Raw genomic sequence first — 20256 nt, 5'->3', positions numbered from 1 at the left:
GTACGTCAACATTTCACTTTGCACCGCTGCGTACAGTTGTGTTAAGCTAGCACTAAGTCCCTCCCCCATCCACCTTTATTCTTTTCTTTACAATAAGGCTTTCAAATAAGTCATGGTTGTACGGCAGAGGTGCATCGGTGTTGAACACTGATGTTATGCTGTCGATGATGGTGATGATGATGATGACTCTATTTGAACAAGACAAACGAATCGTTGGTGGCCCTGATAGATATGGCTCCGTCACATATCCAATGGCGCTCTTGTACCAAAGTTATCCTCTTCACTAAATAAAAAAATTAATCGTTCAGCTGTAGTACCCTTTCGGTGCCCAGCTGCCATGCCGCACGAAGGAGGCACTAGGGCTGCGATACTGCCAGGTTGCCCAAGCCTAGACAGGGGAATTCGAGAGGCAGAAGTCGGGTTGGAACCGCGGATCTGCCGGTTAGTATATTCGCGCTCTAACCACTTGGTTCGTCTCGCCCCATCCTCTTCGCTGCGTATCTCTCATTTCCTACCATGCTGGACAAACAGACCAATTATCGACACTGGCCTATCACCCACAGCGCATACTCTCCTCTATTCTACTAATCCTCGGTGAACAAAGCTATAGAGACTAAAATCACCGCCTTCGATGCATGGTTTGCGAGTTTGAAAAGTGAACTGAACTGAACTGAACTAAGAAGACTGGCTTGCGAACGTACCGTCTACGATTAACTGAACACTATAGTACCACCAGATTTGTCAGTCTGTTCTATCGATACGCATTCAAATTAACGGTTCAGCGTGACTAGCTCTTACTTGGCAGATGGAGTACATCAAATTGACCAGAATATTCGTTACACTGCCAACTTCAGGGCTTCCATTTCAACACCTTCCAAGCTCTGAAAAGAGCTTCCGAATATGCACAACAAAAGGAGCCAGTAAACCAGAGCTGTCTCATTCAGATTACTGAAAGAGCATCAGTCAAATGGCCTGTCATTTAATTTTGTCAAAAAAACGAGTAGGCATACCTGTTACTGACTTTATCACTAAATACTCGTCGCACGCGTGACCGCACTCCTTCAGCCTCCTCAGCCACTCTTTCTGCAGATGTTTCTGGAACAGACAATGGTTGTTTATCCTCAGAATTCAGGCCGTGAGTTTCTGGTTTTCCAAACGTAGAAGCTCCTGTGGGTCTTTGAAGTTTTCCCACTAGTTGTGAGTCCAAGTTTACTAAAATTTGATGCAATCGATCTTCGGTTTGTTTGGTCAACTCCCAAGCTGTTCGAATAGGAATATTCAATATAAGCAGCTGACACTGAAGCAGCTTGTTGAACTGGCGGGTTAACTGTCGGATCAATAATAAATACCGAGGAAGACGTTGGACTGGAGCAAGCAGAAACGCGGAGAAATCAAATCCCTCGCAGTCTGGATGTTCTCGGAGACGCTGAAGTTAATATCATAGCAAGCATATCATAGAAGCATAAAATTGAATGGGCAAAGTATAACGTATTACGGAGGAATTTTACAATCATCATCTATGAAGAAAAGACAACATCAATATTGGTCACTGATGTCGTACGACCTTGTTGTCAGGAGTGGAACAGCGGAAGGAAGGACCTAGTTCTAATCTAAATCGAGCGTCCAGACTTCCGTTACCGTTTTCCTACTCTCTTCCAGGTCAGAGATTGGTTGTTTCTCAGCTTGCGTTATTCTGAAGGTACAGAAAACATTAGCTCTACGGTAGACCCTGACTCGGCGTGCATGGAAGATGATCAAGGCACCACAGTTTCCCTTGGACATAACCCCCCTTTGAAATTCCTGCAGCACAATCGAATATTGGTTTACCGATTTTCTCCTCAGGCATTCGCCGTTAGCAGCCTACAGAAACTGCGATTCTGTAGGCAATCTCTATCAAGAACCTGAAACGGTCACCTAAAAAACCATGCAACGAAAAAGCCCTTGCTGTACGTGACACATGTTCCCGAAGATGTGAAGATATGGTGTCAAATTAGTAAGCAAAGTCCGGTTATTTGTGCTTTGATCATCAAATCTGGTCGGAAAACCCTGTTTCAAATGACTGCAACGATGCCTTTAAAGTGGCTGTCGGCTTCTGTCTAAAAGAATGCACAGAAGCGACGTTAAATATTCCAAGATGGGTAAAACCTTCCATAACAACAAATGTCTCCACTAGCCGCACACACAGGAGAACGGTCTTACACTCTATGGATGTAAGGCGCGTGACAAGGGACGGGAAGTCTTTGATCTTTTCGGCAAAAATACTTATATCTTCTAACCCTACCTTAGGGGATGAACACTAGCAATAGGACTACCGACTTCATTGGAAAACAGTCTTTCGTATTATAAGGAATGCCAGATTCCTGAAAGTAACCTCAGAACGCCCGAAACCTACTGCTCCACCAAAATCTCAGCGGGAAAGCCGACAAGCACCCAGGCCAGTCAATCATTCAATCAATTCAGCAAAACCTGATGAGTGTTCTTGAACGCCACAGAAGCACGACCGAATGTGATCTACATTCAGGCATTTCATAGAGGCGCCGTCGATGTTGACGGGTGTGCGCTAACGCCTATCAGACAGCCTGGATCAATGTCAGAAAGTCCCCTTTAAGTAGCACAGGGCCGTTGTTACTTTTGCTCTCGCACTCGCTTGTTCGGAATATAGCTGTTGTGTTCCCTTCTGAGTCTTTTTTCCGGCACCAGGCACTGGGGCGGTTCAACAGCAGATACCACAGATTGACGAATCAGCAGATATAACACGTGTAATTCTGCATTGTCAACAATTGCGTCCAAAACAATTCCAGTTTTACGTCAATAATTTCCTTGATAGGTTTCCCCGTGATTTTTGTTATTTATGTGGCCATGAAATTCTGGAACCTGTGTCACTTTATTTTAACTACTAAAGTAGACAGAGACTTGATATGGACACAGAAATGGGTGAGTGCGCAGCCCGATTCACACGTTCTGTTCATTAAGTGCATCCAAAGATTGAAGGCTTAGATAAGTAGTTAGTGTGGTGGATGTAAAGTCTCACAACCGTACCCATTCACGCTAGAACAGTTGGAGAACGGTTGGATCGCGGAAAAACGACGAACGTGGAGCCCGAAACCTTCGTAAAATTGGACGCATAAATGATGAATGGGTTGAGTTGATGCCGATAGTTTTGTTCTCCGGTAGGAAAAATTCACATTATCGCTATCCGTATTTCCCTTAAACTTTGTTGAAAACTCTTTTTTTCACGTTTGATTTCCATGTTTTGAGTCTTGTGGCTAAACACCCGGTGATACATGCCGTCTTTCCGTATTCATGTGATGGAATAAGACGCTCCAGTGCTTCAGACGATGAAGTCGCATGGAACGTACATGTGGTGTCAGTCGAATAAAGGCACTTCGAAATCTTAAATATCGTCCCAGGAGAAACATGTGGAGCCTTTTAAATCAGCACATTCGGCCAAAAACACTGCAAACTAGATATTCAGCTGTCTCCTGTTAGCGTCGTATTAATATGCAAGCAAATTAGTGTTGCCTGCTTTCCCCTTCTTTGATGTCTATGCTTATGAGAAAAACCTATTGTACTCTGTCGTTTAGGTGGATCCGTGCCTCAGAAAGAGTTTGAGCTCGGATTCCTTGAAGTAACATAAATCTGCCAACTCAACTTCAAATTAGCCCAGGAAACGTTACCTTCTGTCCGGTTACCATATCGCAAATTTGATGTTTCAGAGGACATTAACATGAAAAACCTTAATCAGAGCGCGTTCAATCTACATGCAAACAAGTTACCTACACCATAATTGAACCCTATAACTCACCTTGACAGTCTGCCGAAATTTCGAGGACTGACGAAGTAATTTACGCTGGATTTTCATCGCCGTTGTGAATTCGGACAAGTAACGTCTATACAAACTGGGAAATAAGGGTTCTGTTGAGTCCGGTTCAGATTGGATGTTGTGAACTTTTTGGTGACGTTGTTGCGCCCTTTGATCGTAGCCAAGATCGCCTGATAGAAAGTGTTCGGTGGACTCCTGAAGTCCATTTAGCAACACAACGAATGGGAGTGCAACGTCTTTTGCCTGGACAGAATACGTCGTGATTCCGTGTTGGAAAAACTCCGTCAGTCCCTCCTCCATCTGATCGAGCATTTTGATGTGCATTACATACAGGTCTGGCAGACATCGGGGGAATAACAATCTGCGGAATAGGAAGGTCAGATAACGCGTTGATCTTGTGTATCCACTGTTTCGAAGAGAACATGAAGTTTTTTCATAAAGGAAACTACTCACAATGAGTGTCATGGGGACACTCTCCAGTATAGCTCAATGGATCGCTGAGGTGCGCAAACCGTCACACCACGGTAAGGTCCAGTCTCCTCGTGACGGCATTGAAACAATAACCGTGTAAAATAAAAAAGTACTGATTATTGGATTCTACACAAACTTCACCGCAGTAAACCAACCCTAGACTAATTAAGGATGTTAATGAACTCTATGTCCTCGACAAATACACTCATTTGCAAATCAATTTAGTTTTCATGGGATACTCAACTGCATCTCTCGTTTATGATATTCTGCAAGTGAGCACGTGCTACACAAAAGCTGCCTCGTGTTTCAGTTAGTACCGTATTCGAGATATCCATGAAGTTTTTCATAAAGGAAACTACTCACAAGGTTGCTGACAGCCCATGACCGGTTCAATAGAATCTCTCGTGCAAAGCCAGTTGATATTTGTTGAGATCTGCACAATTTCGGTTCTAGTAGAACAACAGGTTGACGAAAACTCGGGAACTGTGCCTACCTGATGCGTCCGAAGAAGGACGAAACCGGTTGTGGGCTGTCGAAGAGTTTCAGCAAACTTGTGGGTAGTTTCCTTTATGAAAATATACTGCGATATCTCGAATACGGTACTAACTGAAACACGAGGCAGCTTTTGTGTAGCACGTGCTCACTTGCAGAATATCATAAACGAGAGATGCAGTTGAGTATCCCATGAAAACTAAATTGATTTGCAAATGAGTGTATTTGTCGAGGACATAGAGTTCATTAACATCCTTAATTAGTCTAGGGTTGGTTTACTGCGGTGAAGTTTGTGTAGAATCCAATAATCAGTACTTTTTTATTTTACACGGTTATTGTTTCAATGCCGTCACGAGGAGACTGGACCTTACCGTGGTGTGACGGTTTGCGCACCTCAGCGATCCATTGAGCTATACTGGAGAGTGTCCCCATGACACTCACGGATTCTGTCATAGCAGCTTGGTCAATTGTCAGAGGTCTGACAAACACAGTCTCCTGGCCTTCCAGGTTGGGACATGTGGCGACTTGTTGCGCAGAAATGGTAACGCATTTGCATTTCCCGCCAAATACCGCTGCCTTGCGGTTAGGCTTTTGAGCTTTTGAGGACCCTAATCGCCCTCCTGTCTAGGTGTGGGCGCCCTGACAGTATCCCAGCCCTTGTACAAGTACGGCAGTGAAGCATCGGTGTTGAAAACTGATGTCATGCTGTCGATGATGATGATGACGATGATGATAATTGTTTCAGTGTCAACCCTTTTTTGGCTTCTTACCCTATCCACCCATATTCATCAAAATACATGGTTGCTGAGATGACGTGTAACGAATCAAACTATCAAAGATCAAGTTATTTGTACGACACTTCACGAAATCGTATGCCAGGTCGATTTCGTATCATGAAAACTAAGAGTCTTCTATGTTGCAGCACCTCAACGTATAAGAATAATGGCTTAAAATGGATGTTTCAGCTCCTAACTAAGAGTTCAGTTTATTCGCAGCACAGACTTACAAAGTTCCTACTACCTGTAATAATCTTATTGCTTGTGTGCGTCTTATATTAATTTTTGTTTTAAAAAACGGTTTAATAAGTACTTATCTACAGATAAAGCTGGAGGCTAAACGGAATCTCAGTCGTAAGGGATGTTAGTAGTCTAGGGAGTTTATTAAAGCGACATGATTGCTTTGTGGCTGAACACTTCAAGCGGGATTACATAAAAAAATTCATTGATCTGGGGTTTGATGGGTTGATTTAACATATTAACAAGGCGGTTGAATGTTCATTTAGATCTGGCTGCCGGACCGTGTTATGCGGGTACTGGGCAGCTGAGATGAATTGAAGCAATAGTAACGACTACCCGATATCCTGTGTACGTTAAAGAGAAGAGCTGAAAGTTGAAAAAAACACGAAAGCGGATGATAGACAAAACCTAACATGCCAAAGTATTCTACAGGATGAACACGAGTGATTTTTTGAATGGCGGGTCAGAGTTTCATGTCGCTTATGTTGCAAAATTAACAAACAAATTTTACATCAGTCTCGACCGAAGGTGTTAAAACCACGACCCTGTCTCGAATAATCCACGCAGACTTTTTACTCGTAGCTTCCGTTAGAGAAGCCTGCTCAAACTAACGAAAGTTGTCCGACTGACATTCAGGCATTTAGTAGGTCAATCTACTAAGTTGTTGGGCGTGTGTGAGTCGTGGGACTGACGACAGATGGCAGCGTTAGTTATATCCAGTCGCAGTGGAATAGGTCAGAACAGAAGAGAATATAGGTGGCTCCTGGGATAGGTTGGATACAAATCGAGAATTCACCGTTTCAAAAACATTCGTAAAATAATCGAAAAAATCCATTACTAAGCAAGAGCGCGTAGGCTTTGCCGGGTCAAGCGGCGTTACCCAAGGGCAAATCTACTGGCTATTTTGCGGACTTTCGTGGACCGATATGTTCTTTAACTGAGATCGTAAATGAGTATCAATTAGTCCTAAGTTGCTTGGTACGTAAGGCAGTGGGCGCTGAAACAAGTTGGAACGGTAATGGATTTGGTATTCGTCTGAATGACACAAACTCATGGTAACTGTGATTTGGTGGGACTCTGCCTCATCCGAGGCACCGAGGTATGGGCAGCCAAAGCGAATCGTGATAAAGGATGACAGAACAATGGAATAAAATGAGAATTTGTCCCTCCTAAAATTCATGTTTTTTTGGCTGAAATGAGAGATGGGACAAAGGGAAGAATCAAAGGTGTTTGAGAACGCTGCTATACAGAGATATACTGTATTGAGGTTTTACGTCTGAATGTTAATAGACTCGTGAGAGATTCATTCCTAATGGAGTAACTGGTCTTATTGATTATTTCGTAGCCATTATGGAACGCCATTTTCTTCTTAATACCCAGCCTGGATAGCCGCTTGATAGCCTGATGTGTTTAGCCAAACCAGAGAAGCCAATGAACGTGCGAATCACCTGATCTATTGAACACTGACGCGTACAGGTGTTTTATGTGCAGCCGAAAACAGACTGTTCATAAAGCTCACGTGGAAAGTTCTAGGTGGGTCAAAATGTGATCGAAACTAGACTTCATCTTTCAAGGGCAAGCGAAGAACAACCAAATTAAATCTGTCTCAACGAAAACGGTTATTCCATTGGTAGTTGTGTGGTCCAGTTAAGTTTGGAGCTGGTTCTCCTATTAGTAACAGCGAAATGTGTAAGGAATTGGAACAGAATAAGCAGCAGTTCCCACTTACCGGAGCTCTTTCAAACTAACACTGCTTTTTGTGCACACACCTTTCGCAACGACCTCAGAGAACACGTAAAGTGAACGGCAATAGCTGCGTTCTGTGGTAACCAGTTCTTCCAAAATTCGGCCAATGGTTTCAGTGATCCGCATTATTTCCTCATGATGAGGAGGTTGAACTGTTTGTGAATGATCGCTGGACGGACTTGGACCAGAACTTCCGAAATCCAGATTTGAGTTCGGGGTTGCTGATGAAATGGTAGCGGTTGGATGATTAGCTGAATGACAACAGAAACTCCGATAAGAAAAACACTACTGCTCGTAAACTCTGCAACCGATCTGGAAATATTCATCCACATCTCATAGGTGTTTTGAGGTTGGATTATTTTTAACTTCATTGATAAATCACCTCTAAGCAGCACTAGACAGATTGAAGCATGAATTGTATCCTTGACAAACTGCATGAACGCCTGAGATGTGAGAACACTATGAGCACTGATGCTCCAATGCCGCACAACCATGATTTATTTGAAAGCCGATATGACGTGAACTTGTCTGTCAAGGGAAGAGTTTGCACTGCGGTGGTGCGATCCATGCTGCTTTATGGACCTGGCTCCTACGCGCAGAGGACATATGGAAGATGTCAGTGTTTGATCATCGGTGTCTCCGCAGCATTGGCCAGGTCTGGTGGGAACATTGGATTAGTAATGCTGAGGTACACCAAATGGTCTTAGTAAGAACTCTCCCGCGATGGATGAATTACTCACGCTTCTTAGGTTGCGCTGGGTGGGTCATGTACTCCGCATGTCAGAAGACCGTCTGCCTCACAGGGCTCTTTTTCCTAGCCCTGTACCGAGTGAAAGCGAATGACAGGTGGACCGTGTATGACCTGACACCGAAGTACCAAACCACTAACCAGTAAACTTGGTCAGGTGAACAAATGCCGCCTCCCTGGATGGGGACCCCGGGACTCAAATCACCAGTGGTTAATGACATTGGTGAAAATGGCCCGATCGCGCAGTCGGTCAAACTCGTGCATCAAAGCTATCGCCTTCAATGCGCAGCTCCCCAATTTCCGAAAGCAAACTGAACATGCCTTCGCCTCCAGGGCTTGGTTGTATGTTCCACTTTCCAGTTTTCCGGTGATCGAAACTGTAGCAGCTTGAACCAATAGCTGATAAATTGAAATTGAATTGAAGGAACTTAGTGCTAGCCAACCACAATCACTACGAGGTACCCACACCACCAGACACTCACTAGGACTCTGCACAGAAACTGACAACAAGAACATTATTGGCATCGACTAGTCTCGAACCATACACATGGGAGGATCACGTGGAACTCAACCCGCAATATAAGCTCCGACGGAAGTACCATACTTTCGTAATCGATCGCATTTACACCAGCTACGTCAAAGTTTCACCAACTCTCTACCACCGATCTGAGTTGGGCAAAGAAACCGCACTCTTCTCGATAAACGATGACTCGCATATGCAACACATGATCACAACAACGTGGCTGTTGGTGCTGGACACATTCGTACACTGAAGTTTCTGCTGCACAACCGTTTTCTAATTGTATCGTTGCAGATTCACCTGCACGAGCTTACACCAGCTATGGTTCCAAGACAACATTTGTTAACGTTCCAGTTCCACTGCTCTAGTAGGCCACGTCTCACATCCACACAACAATAGAGCCCCTACCCTAGCCTGATACACACGCCGCTTAAGATTCCGAGATATACCCGTTCGACAGCATAATTGGTAAACGTCGCCAGCGACTTACAGATTTGTGCGCTATCTTCATTTATCAAACCACACTAAAAACGAATACAACTTCCAAGGCATATAAAGAGTTCCATAGCCACGAGTATCTCTTCTTGGTTTGTAAGTGGCGTGCTCAGTGACTGCATGTCCAGGAGAATGACCTTGCACTTTATGGGTGTAAAGCTCATGCCAAAGGACAAAATTATTTTGGTCCGTTCACCCTTAATATGCATGGATCGCGATTGCTACTTTCGACTCAGTGCTCCACGCGCCACCATAAGACGGCGAAAGACAAGTGGTGACAAGGGTGCTATCATAACTGCACTCACCACTGGTCTTTTTGGAGATGAACACGATTGCAGAGTCTCTTCATTTAACCTGGACACGCAAATGGTGCAGAAAAGCACTGACCGAGTATTTTACCCTCAACCTCGAACAATAAAGGTTGGAAGTCATCTGGCCCAAGGGCGTGGTGGCGCTTGACAGAATGTATGCAGGGATAAACCTCCGAAGCTATCTAGGGTTTCCGATTTATCGTCCAGGGTTCTACTACAGTTCTAGGACTCAACAGAGCGGCAGCAGATGGTCCTGAAAGTGGTTGCTAATAGTGCTGGAGCTGTTTTTTCTTCATTGGCGGAACTCCTAGCAAGAATGTGGAAGTTCCGTTCCAGTAAGAATTGACATCCGACGATGGAACCGTTAGAAGACAGTCTATAAGACACTTCTGATAAGTTCGTCTAACTTCGGGGACGAAGGTAGACGCCAGCCTCTCACTTGCTAAGCCAATTCTGCGTTTCTTAAGCCATCCCGAAAAGTGAAGAGAAGCAGAGACCATACCGGACAAGTGCATGATCAAAATCAAAACAAGTTTTTTTTCACCGTGACTACATCTGAGGGACGTTCATCTGCTCAGTGTCACACACATCTTGCAGATGACTGAGCACGTGCCAGCGCGTATTAGCACTAAATATGTTCCGAAGCGTACCACTAGTTGGGCATTGAAGACAACTTAAAACGATGTATTTTGTCGCACATCGTTGTTATCACTTAGTAAGCAGCATAAGCTGAACTGAGAACTCTTGACAGAAGTTGGCCTATAGAAATCGGACTGGAGTGCGGTAATCATGTTCTTCTTTTAAACGCCTGGTGACGTTGATATTTCAACGACCGCAGTAAGACAAAGTTAGTCGGATACCAGACTTTCAAGTCCTAGGAAATCAGTTTCTGCCTCATACCATCTAGGCAACTTTGGAAACTGTTTGTTTACTGTAACGAACAAGCTAAACGGATCAAACGGCCTAGCACCAGCTAGCCGTCTGGGTCTCATGAGTGGTGCAGGCCTTCAAAGGACCCTTTGTGTTCATTGTGGTTCTCAACGGTTGATTAGTACTCACTTGCGTTGAAAAGTGTGGATGGTTATTGGGAATGCTTATGACTTTAGGGCTAATACCTCCCATTCAACTCTGGTCTCATTCGCACGGAATTATACCGGATAAATGGAATTCAGTTGTTTGTACGTGCGGCTCAGCACAAACAGTATTATCCGTTGTGCACGGGGGTCTATTGGCCTCGTTCCATGCAACGCAGTGATCCTGAAAGGTACACCAACCAACCGCGTGAACGGATATGCGCAAGAAGGTGGAGAAAAGGCAACGCACTGGGGTACATTTCGGTTCTCCTGACCAAAAAATCGTTGGATAAACTAGACAACATGGGAAATTACCGGTTATTTTCCAACTTGTTGCTCTAGAATTAGAATCACGACCTGTGGTTTCCGAGCCGTTGACAGAAGGCCTGCAAAGTATACCCGGTGGAGCCTGTGTGATGCATTCATGGTTACTTGAAACGTCTCGACTAGGCTGTTGCTTGTCAAGAACTGGTAGGCTTTCCTTTGAACACTACAAGGGAGCAGAAAAGTCTTCGTTAGCAAACGATCAGAGGCGTCAGCTTACAAGATAACCTATCAAAATAACGAAGCTACGGTCTATAAATATGTACTAACCAGCCATTCCTTTAATTAAGAACGAGTTGTTGGTCTCTTCCTAGCTGATTCTCTGAGAAGTTTCCAAAACCATAGACAGTAATGATAATGGTGACCTGAATATTCTCCATTCACTTTCCCAGTTTTCTCACCGCATTACCTGAGATCGTGGGCCTTCTACGTTGAGATACTCAGTATTTTAAAATTCCCACTGCACATCGTTGGAAAATCAAATGAACACCATGGAGAGACAGTTTCCAGTAGTTTGAATACTCACCCTAATTTGTACTGCTTCCGGACGATTCATTGAAGAATCTAAACGGCTGACTGAATGGAAATTTTCTTCCGGACTCGCGACATTCCAACGGATAGATGAGGCCGAACTGGTGACATTCAGGCCATCGGAGAATTCGTTTGACTCTTCTAACACTATAGGTTGTTGTATTTCCGGCTTGAGTCCGCCAACCTTTTCTGTCGAAAGGGTATAAAGTTAATCACAAGGTTTTCTCGTAAGTGAAACGATTGTAGAACTGGCGAAATGAAGCATGAAAGTAACTCCTAGTTAAATAAAAACGCAAATTTTGCTAGGTAAAGCCAATGGCTGATGATTTCAGTAAATAAACCGCAAGCAATGTGAGCCTGGAATGTCGAGCTCCAAGAAATCTGGGCCTTTATCGCTCTACTAAGAAATTCATGTATCCAGTCCGTTATCTATTTCTTCAGCCTCACTAAGTTGTTCGGGCCAAGATTTACGCAGCCCAAAACGCTTGAAGGAGATAAGGAACATGTAAAGAGAGTTAAAAGAAAACTGCCGCTCGCGACAAGCTGAGTAAATACATGTGCTTTTATTTATCCATACATACACTTTGTTATATAAGGGGGAGAGTTTAAAAGTAACGTAATTTGACAGATTGGAACACAATTCGCACTGCAAGTAAGACATGCAGCATTAGATAAACTGGATAAAAAGGAAATTGTTGCATACCTTAAGGTTTGGATCAGCAAAGCCTAAATCAGTTACTTGAAGGTACGGCTTCAAGAGTGTGCGGACGAAATAAAGTCACCAGGTGTGCAGGAATTGCAACAATTAAAAGAAATTTTTGTTTCTGAAACAGCAGTCGTATCAGAAAGATGGCTAGCCACGAACCTGCGAACTTGCATTGTTAGTTGAAAGCCGATGGTCAAAACGGTAGATTACCATCATAATAACTCTGAAGACACATTAAGTGTTCGTCCGGTTTATCTGTTTTTTTTCAATCAGACGGTACAAATCGTAGATGTCGACCGGTCTATTGATCACAAGTCTCTGTTCATCCACCAGTCACCAACCAGAATGGGGACGTGGGTGATATAAACAGCAGTCGGATGTTAAGGAAAGGAGGCCTCACGAATGTGTTATCAGTCAAGTGGTAAAAATCTCCCTTATGCTATGACGTATTCGAACCTAGTCTTGAATGACGCCTATAGCCGCAAGTGCTATACATTTTTTGGGTCGTGCAGCTTGCCGGTGCCTGTTGTCTCATGTAACTGGTGGTTTGCAGGTCAGGTCTCCCACCATAATGATTTTATTTTAGCTATGCTCTATGGTGAATCCAGTATCTGTGATTTTTAGCGTTGTATTCGTCTGGTGCTCTGAAATTCACCTTTTTTATTCCACCTACGATTCAGTTCGGTACACATTCGGACACTGTTCGAGCGGATAGAAATGCACTGTAAATCAACTCACGCTAAGACAGAAGAAGGGAAACGCCGTAAAGAGTTTTTCGAGAAAATGGATATCAAGGAAGCTTTGTTTGGTGAACCTTCAGTAAAAGCAGCACAAAGAGAGAAGAAGCAAATAACACTTCTGCACATCAGAAACGTTTCGGAAATGACTGCAAAACCAACGATAGACTACAAACCGACAAACACACTACGGACAGCACTGTAAAAACTCAAAGAAAAATTAAACACGAAGACGAGGACCAACGTCATGTACAGGATTCAAAGTAAAGCTTGTGACAAACACTACGTTGGACAGATAAGAATAAAAACTCCGACCAGGCTGTCAAAAGAAACGCCAGTTTTCACCTGTCTTCGACCACGAAGAGTGGGGTGGACTCGAATTCGACTGAAGCAACGTTCACATACTAGTCCCGGCATGAACAAACGAGGAACATGAATTCGTGGAAACGTGGTACCTGATCGGAGTAGCTGTTAATGGGCAAATCAGAATCAACCCGAACCATCGATTACTAAGTGAAAAAAATCGTTCGGTGCCTAGATGTCATGCCACCCGAAGATAGCACGAGGGCTAGGATATTGCCAGGTCGCCCGAACCTGGACGAAGTCGATAGTAGAATTCGATATGCTGTCATGCCACCGAAGATAGCACGAGGGCTAGGATATTGCCAGGTCGCCCGAACCTGGACGAAGTCGATAGTAGAATTCGATATGCATAAATCGCGTTCAAACCACGGATTTTTCGATCAGCAATTTCGCGCTCTAAATCTTGCCCCCAGATCCCATCAACTACTAAGGACAGAAAAACGCCATAAGAATAAAGGTCGAAAGTGCACCAGAAACCGAAGAGGACATGTATAGAAGACAAAGGCGGATCCAATTTCAAAGGAATGACCAAGTTTAATGAAGTACACATTCAACCAAAAAATCAGGGGACGAAATAGGACGAACGAGAAATCCCTCAACACGGAAAGGTAACTGAATAACCAACAAAAGGCGAAGAACTCCCTGAGTATAGGAAAAACAGTCATAGCGGACAAAAAGTGCAACCATTCAATCAAACCTGAGAAAATCAGACTAAAAGGCGATGGAAATTCAAAACGGGAACGTTAAGTCGAAGAAAGCGAACTTCTAAAAATAGGAACCGCAGAAGGAAACGATCACACGAAGGGAAATCAGATCATGACGCAAAGGAAATCGGGGGCCAGAAACAAGAGTTTCTCGGACGGAAACTGTTCAACACATTAATCAAGTACAAGGAATACAAACGAAAACGCACAGCTGGAAACGGGTCAGTGGAATTCCGAGAAAAAAACGTGTTCTCATCAGCCATTCACAGCTGTAGATATCAGCTAGCCTTTGACGTCTACATAGACTCAAGATTGTAGGGAGGAATAACGCACTCAACTGTGCACTGGTGATGTCACCTCAATTGGTGGTGAAGAGTTTGCAAGCCAACTGCCAAGCTTGACGAACAGATCAACGGTCATCCGACCAATTACCAGTCCATTGCCATCTTAGTTCAATCACTTTGCTGTTTATGAGGTCCTTGAACGAAGGATCCTTTCGTATGATTGTTTTACCGAAACATGAATTTAATGACCACAATGAGGCCACTGAATTACGAACAGCAGAAGGAATCCGAATCAGGTGAAGTGGCCGTCCCTCTTGAGGTTACTCTATACGCCGTCTTCACATAGCAGTCAAACTATTGGTTAATGGGACCACCGGTACGAACCATTTGAAAGAAAAGCGCACCTTCATGCAACCAGTTATATTAAAATGAATAATTTTAATTTGCAACACACCTCACAAGTGACAGTACTGTTGGACTGATGTCTATTTGTTTAATCGGTCATTACGAACAAGTAAACTAACTCTTCTGAATAACCATCCAGAGACTCGTATAGCTATATTTCAAAGAGCGCAGAAAAGAAAAGAATGATAGGACAGATGATCAGTTTCACACGGTTGTAGCCAGCAAGTGATTCATATGTTTCACGCCGACTGATTTGAGGTTGGAACAAATAGTCAGACTCAATGAACTCTTTCTGTCACAAAGTTGGTGGCTCACCTTGCTAGTCAGCACACAACTGGATAACGCTCCAGGAACAAGGTGTAGTAAATAGCTACAAATAGGAGTGTACATCCGCTCTGGTGTCTGCTGGCCAAATTCCGAAACATCTCCATGAGAGGTTCTTGAAAACTAACTTACCAAAAGGCCCGTTGAAGTGCAGCAGGAAAGCAGACAGAAGATGCAGTGAATGGATATCGGGCAAGTATTTTCAGACTGAAAGTTAGTTGTCAGTCGTCCATCATTTGTCACTACATCATTCAACTGACCCAGGATGAGAAATCCTGGAAACAGGTGGAACCAAAGCAATTCACTTCCACGAGCTGGTTAACTACAAGCGGCAGAAGTTGTTCTCGATCTTGGGCACACAAAATTGTTTCCCAGCGTGGTGACCACTAGTTTGCCCACTGTAAACCAATTAGTGTTATCCATTGGCTGCCTACTGACTACACTCAAGTATGCATGTCTTGTCGAACTTTTCCTATGCAAATGCATTCGTATGGATAGTCAACAGAACGGACTACAGTCTGTAGGTATTACTCATGCTCATGGATACCCGTAATCACAGTCCGTATAGAACGGTCTGACAAGCTCAGGCCTTCATTCATTCTGATGGTGTTCACAGACCACGTTCGTTCTCTGCAGAACCTGTCACCTAAAAGGTGGAGTGGCCATTAATAATCTATATCCGTTTTCGACCCTACCCAAAACACACGGTACGTAGCTAATCTCTTAACTAGAGCCGGACAACAAATGCCACCTTGAAGCATAAATTCATTCAGGTGAACTAGAATATTCGGATTATGGGGTGTCATGTATGCGATTCGTTTCAGCATTGCCCAAAGTTCATTTGTGCAATGCGCCTTTGTTGCGTGAATTTTATATGCCATCCTTCAAAACCAAGCCACCAATGTGTGTGTGTGTGTGTGTGTGGTGGGGACATTCGGAAAACAAAATGATAGGTGTGATACTGCCCTGAGTGACAACCTGTTTGAATTGTCAGAAACCGACTGGAAGATCGATGGTGCATCAGCGCACATTCCTGTGCAGCACGAGAGCAACAGAGACAAGTTGGCTGTCACCAGAAGCTTTTTAGCATGTCCATCAAGTGATCTTGATGAGTATGGAGTGTTGTGGTTCGTGAGACACCTACCGATAAATCATTAGATGCGGCAGACGGTGTGTAGGTTTTCTAGTCGCACAAAAGCACGACAGTTGTCAGTAAGAACCACGTCCACGATGTAACTTTTTGAGTCATCCAGGCCACCGGGGACTGTAAAGGGGTGCGTACTTTCTTGCTGGGATTGCAACTCTCCAGTTAGCTGTTCTTTTCGCTACAACCGAAAACAAATTCATCATGCTCCTTGAACGAATTCGCATTCCTGTGTTGTTAGTTGAAGTGGATAAGGTAGCTTCATGCAAATCCTGCAAGTGAATGCTAAAACGGTAATCCCCTGTCTAACAGACCTTACTGTTCTCAAATTCGACCGTATGGCCGAAAGTCCTGATGACATGAGTAAAACTGTTTACTCTAGACTAACATGACTGACTCTAACTGACTTTTAGGAGTTGAAACAGGGAGAGTATTATGCCACCACTGACCAAAAAGTACATTTCTGAGAAGTTTGTGGAGTGCAAAGCTATAATCTAGAACACAGCCGGCAGGATGACACAACTCTCCCAGTCAAGAAAGCGGAAAGAGAGAAGGGTATGTACGGTGGATGAAAACTTCGAACCTACCTGGTGAATTTGGTCGTGAAAACCCTGGACTCACTCCAGAGTGCGAAGATAAATTATATTTTGCATCAGAAGCCATGTCTGTCTCGCCAATCTGTCTCGAGTGATCAGAGGAGACTTTTGATCGCTTGAGTTTCGCTCTCATACGAGAAGGATGAAACTGGGCTGTCAGCCCAACTCTGCAAAAAATAAGTTGGCGGACCAGATGTTGGTTGAGGAAAAACACCAAGTGTAGACCGAGGGCTGAACAGTTCTACAGTGAAAACAAGCTTGTGGATCAGTGATCCACCATCTGGTCAGCCGCTAAATAACGCAACGTTGCAAAGTAAAGCTCTTTGCATATAACCTAGAATAATCACCCAAAAAGTACGGTAGGCGTACGCGACACAAGACTGGTCAAAAAGCTGGTGCGAAATGTCATATTCACGTGTTGTTTCTTAGCTTACGCGCAGTGCAGTAAATACTATGCGCCAGGTTACACATGATATGCTCGGTATACAGCCGATCGATTGTACCATCGAACGGTCTGTGCGCCGAAAACCTGATTTTGAAAACAAATGACTCAAGTCTACGAAAGCGAAAGTACAACTAGTCGACTATAAAATGGGTACTTGTGATCATTCGAACAGAAATGAGCATGATTTCGGAAACATTTTTGAAAAATAATGATTAGACTTATCGCTGCGTTACGTTTCGTTTTTTGGACGAATGCTTCGTCAGGCCACGTGAACAGGTTACAAGGATGCTGGATCCTCAAAAGAGAAGGAGAATGGACCAACAAGACCTCCTTTTATTGGCAGGCCAGACCAGAATGGGAGTGTGGGAGTGGTTTTGACAACTGGATTTTCTCCCGTTTATGATATTCTTCGACTGAATGTGCTGCACAAAGGCTGCCTCATATTTCATTTGGTACGATATTCGAGATATCGTAGTATATTTTTTATAAAGGGAACTAATTACAAGATTTTCATAAAGGGAAGCACTCACAAAGTTGCAGAAAACTCTTCGACAGCCCACGACCGGTTTCGCCCTTCTTGGGGTTTATCAGGTAGGCGCAGTCCTCGAGTTTCTGTCAACCTTATGTTCTACTTAAACCCAAAATGGACTGTTTTAGAGAAATATAATCATTTGCAAATCAATTCGGTTTACGCGAGAGATTCAACTGAATCTCTCGTTTATGATATTCTACAACTGAATATGCTGTACATAGACTGCCTCATGTTTCAGTCAGGACGATATTCGAGATATCGTAGTATATTTTTTATGAAGGAAACTACTTACGAGGTTGCTGAAAACTCTTCGACAGGAATTGGTTCGGTTAATAAGTTAACCAGTGTTGAGAGCAAAGGGCTATGGGGGGACTAAAATGAATTGAGGTCTGGTCTAGGTTCTGACTCTTCCGGTTTGGTTTAGGCGAAGATTTCTCTTGATTGTCGTTTACGGTTTTGTTGATGTGAATGGAGAGGGGACGGTTGGTCACACTAACAAAGCAAAATCTGTTAGCTGACACCTAATACTGATTTGGTACATAAATGGGAAGAGATCTTGCTGTTTCGTTCAACTTCTGTCTTAAAACTCCGCCACACTTGTAAACGAGTCACGTGGCCTGAGAAACCTTTTTCTTACAATCAAATGTTGTCCTGTGATTAATCTGCCCATTATTCTTCAAACTTTTCTGAAACGATGCGTTTCTGACCGGTCCAAAGCATTCTCTAGCTGGTTGAGAGACCAAATTTGTTGTTTTTACAGGAAACAAAACTGGAGAATGAGTCGGCTGGCAGCAGCTCAAAACTCACGGTATACAGGTCTCCGAAATGCGGACTGCCACGGAACTTCTGACCAGTGGATCGTCTGTTAACGCGGACGAATTGGACTTCCGAGTAGTGTCATCAGATGCATGTTTGGATCTGTGTGAAGCGCAGTTACTTGACCCGGATGGACTGCATTCAAGTGACGAAGAACAGGAGGATGGAGAATAAGTGCTAACCTGAGATGTGGACAGAGAACTGCCATCACTAGCGGAGCAGTCCGAACCTGTCAGTGAACGACTCGGTAGCCGCGACTCCCTCAGGGCAGCAGAATCTACACCCATTGGCCCAGAGCCGACTAGCGATTGTTTTTTGACATCCGTACGTGAATCAATCATGAGAGCACCTCCATTTAGTGGGTATTCGGTTGATTTCCGGCGCTGCGATAATTAAGTATGATACAAAGAATGAAATACCCTAAAAAATCGCGCAGTATCCTAAAGTAGTAACAAGTGATCAAGAACACATTAAACGAATGTTGAGTGTCCATTCCTCCACCGTTCTGTTTGGTTAGCATGAGCGGCTGTCTTATGACCAATTTATTGATGGATTTGCAAAAGTGTTTGATTAGAGACGATCCCCATATTTTCATAAGCATTTCAGCCAGTTTGAGGAATTGCGTCTGAAGCCGAAAAGAGGACACAAACATTTTAGCTACCCACCCGAGTTTACGTACAGAATCTGCGAGTGTTGTGCCTAGCTTTCTAATGTAAGTTTCATTTGAATCCAACATGCGTTGACCGACTATGTACGATAGGAATATTTGTGGTACTATGATAGCAGCAAAAGAAGATTGACGTTTGGGAGCAAAAGCAACCCATTCAAAGGCTGGTAGATGTTAGACGTACCATGACTGTTGGTGAAATAATTAGAATAGCTATTTATGATGGGCAGAACGGAAATAACTAGTTTCATGGGACAAACAAGTGGAACATTAGTAAAATACGCATTTAACAAGTATTCCTTTATCTGACCCCCTGTGAAATGTGAATCGAACACTGAGTGATAAACACGAAAAACTAGTTGGAATTCTAAATGCCCAGCTTTTTCGCAAATCCAATTGAGTGGAGCTTTTCCTGTGGTCCCAAAATCAGTTTTATTGCATTTGATATTCAATGCTTCACTTTCCACTGGGCTGTACATTTGGTTGTCCCCACATTTGCCACCTGAGTACCATCATTCACGGTACACTTGTAAGATGAATTCCTTGAAAAACCGGCATTGACATATCGGTTAGTTGCTACACACTCGTAGGTAGAAGCAGCTGAATAATAGAAAGGCTTATTTTTATCGCACTGTTGATAGCCTACATGGTCGGTGTTCGAAAGTGGATGAGACTAGCCTAAACTGTCGATGTCATGGTGATTTCCCACGCACTTACAAACCTGAAAATTTAGGGGAGGGGCAGGATTCACTCGCAATAAACTTTTATGGAAATATTAAAATTGTGAGGAATTCGGGACCAAAATTATCTAGCCTGCTTTTACGCGTGAATTGGGAAGCACTTAAAACCGATTGTTTTAATGATTTCTAGTGGTCAGTCTGGCTCTCGAATCGATAATCGCCCAAGTTTCCGTGGTATGTCTGGGAGACCATGCGACCGAACTAAGAAACTACTGCTTTACCCTTCAAAGGCACGAATACCGT

General features: G+C 43.6%; 2 protein-coding genes across 2 annotated transcripts in view; one reads left to right on the top strand and one right to left on the bottom strand.

The window, feature by feature from the left end:
• The window catches only part of T265_00857 (hypothetical protein), a gene marked incomplete at both ends in the record, with an annotated part of 41617 nt that overhangs the window by 11679 nt on the left and 9682 nt on the right, over window positions 1-20256 (bottom strand). The window contains 7 exons of the mRNA XM_009164752.1: window positions 1011-1426; window positions 3806-4184; window positions 7532-7799; window positions 11011-11185; window positions 11546-11739; window positions 16805-16980; window positions 18598-18989. Of these exons, the coding sequence (XP_009163016.1) occupies window positions 1011-1426; window positions 3806-4184; window positions 7532-7799; window positions 11011-11185; window positions 11546-11739; window positions 16805-16980; window positions 18598-18989 (2000 nt within the window). The remainder of the gene's footprint in view (window positions 1-1010; window positions 1427-3805; window positions 4185-7531; window positions 7800-11010; window positions 11186-11545; window positions 11740-16804; window positions 16981-18597; window positions 18990-20256) is intronic.
• Window positions 18616-18780, top strand: T265_00856 (hypothetical protein; the record flags this gene model as incomplete). The annotated part of the gene is made up of 1 exon (XM_009164751.1): window positions 18616-18780. The coding sequence occupies one exon, from the start codon at window positions 18616-18618 to the stop codon at window positions 18778-18780; it is 165 nt and encodes a 54-aa protein (XP_009163015.1).

The sequence above is a fragment of the Opisthorchis viverrini genome (assembly GCF_000715545.1).
Source record: "Opisthorchis viverrini unplaced genomic scaffold opera_v5_9, whole genome shotgun sequence".
NCBI lineage: Eukaryota > Metazoa > Platyhelminthes > Trematoda > Opisthorchiida > Opisthorchiidae > Opisthorchis > Opisthorchis viverrini.
Note: the sequence above shows the minus strand (reverse complement) of the source record. Positions and strands in the feature narration are given on the sequence as shown.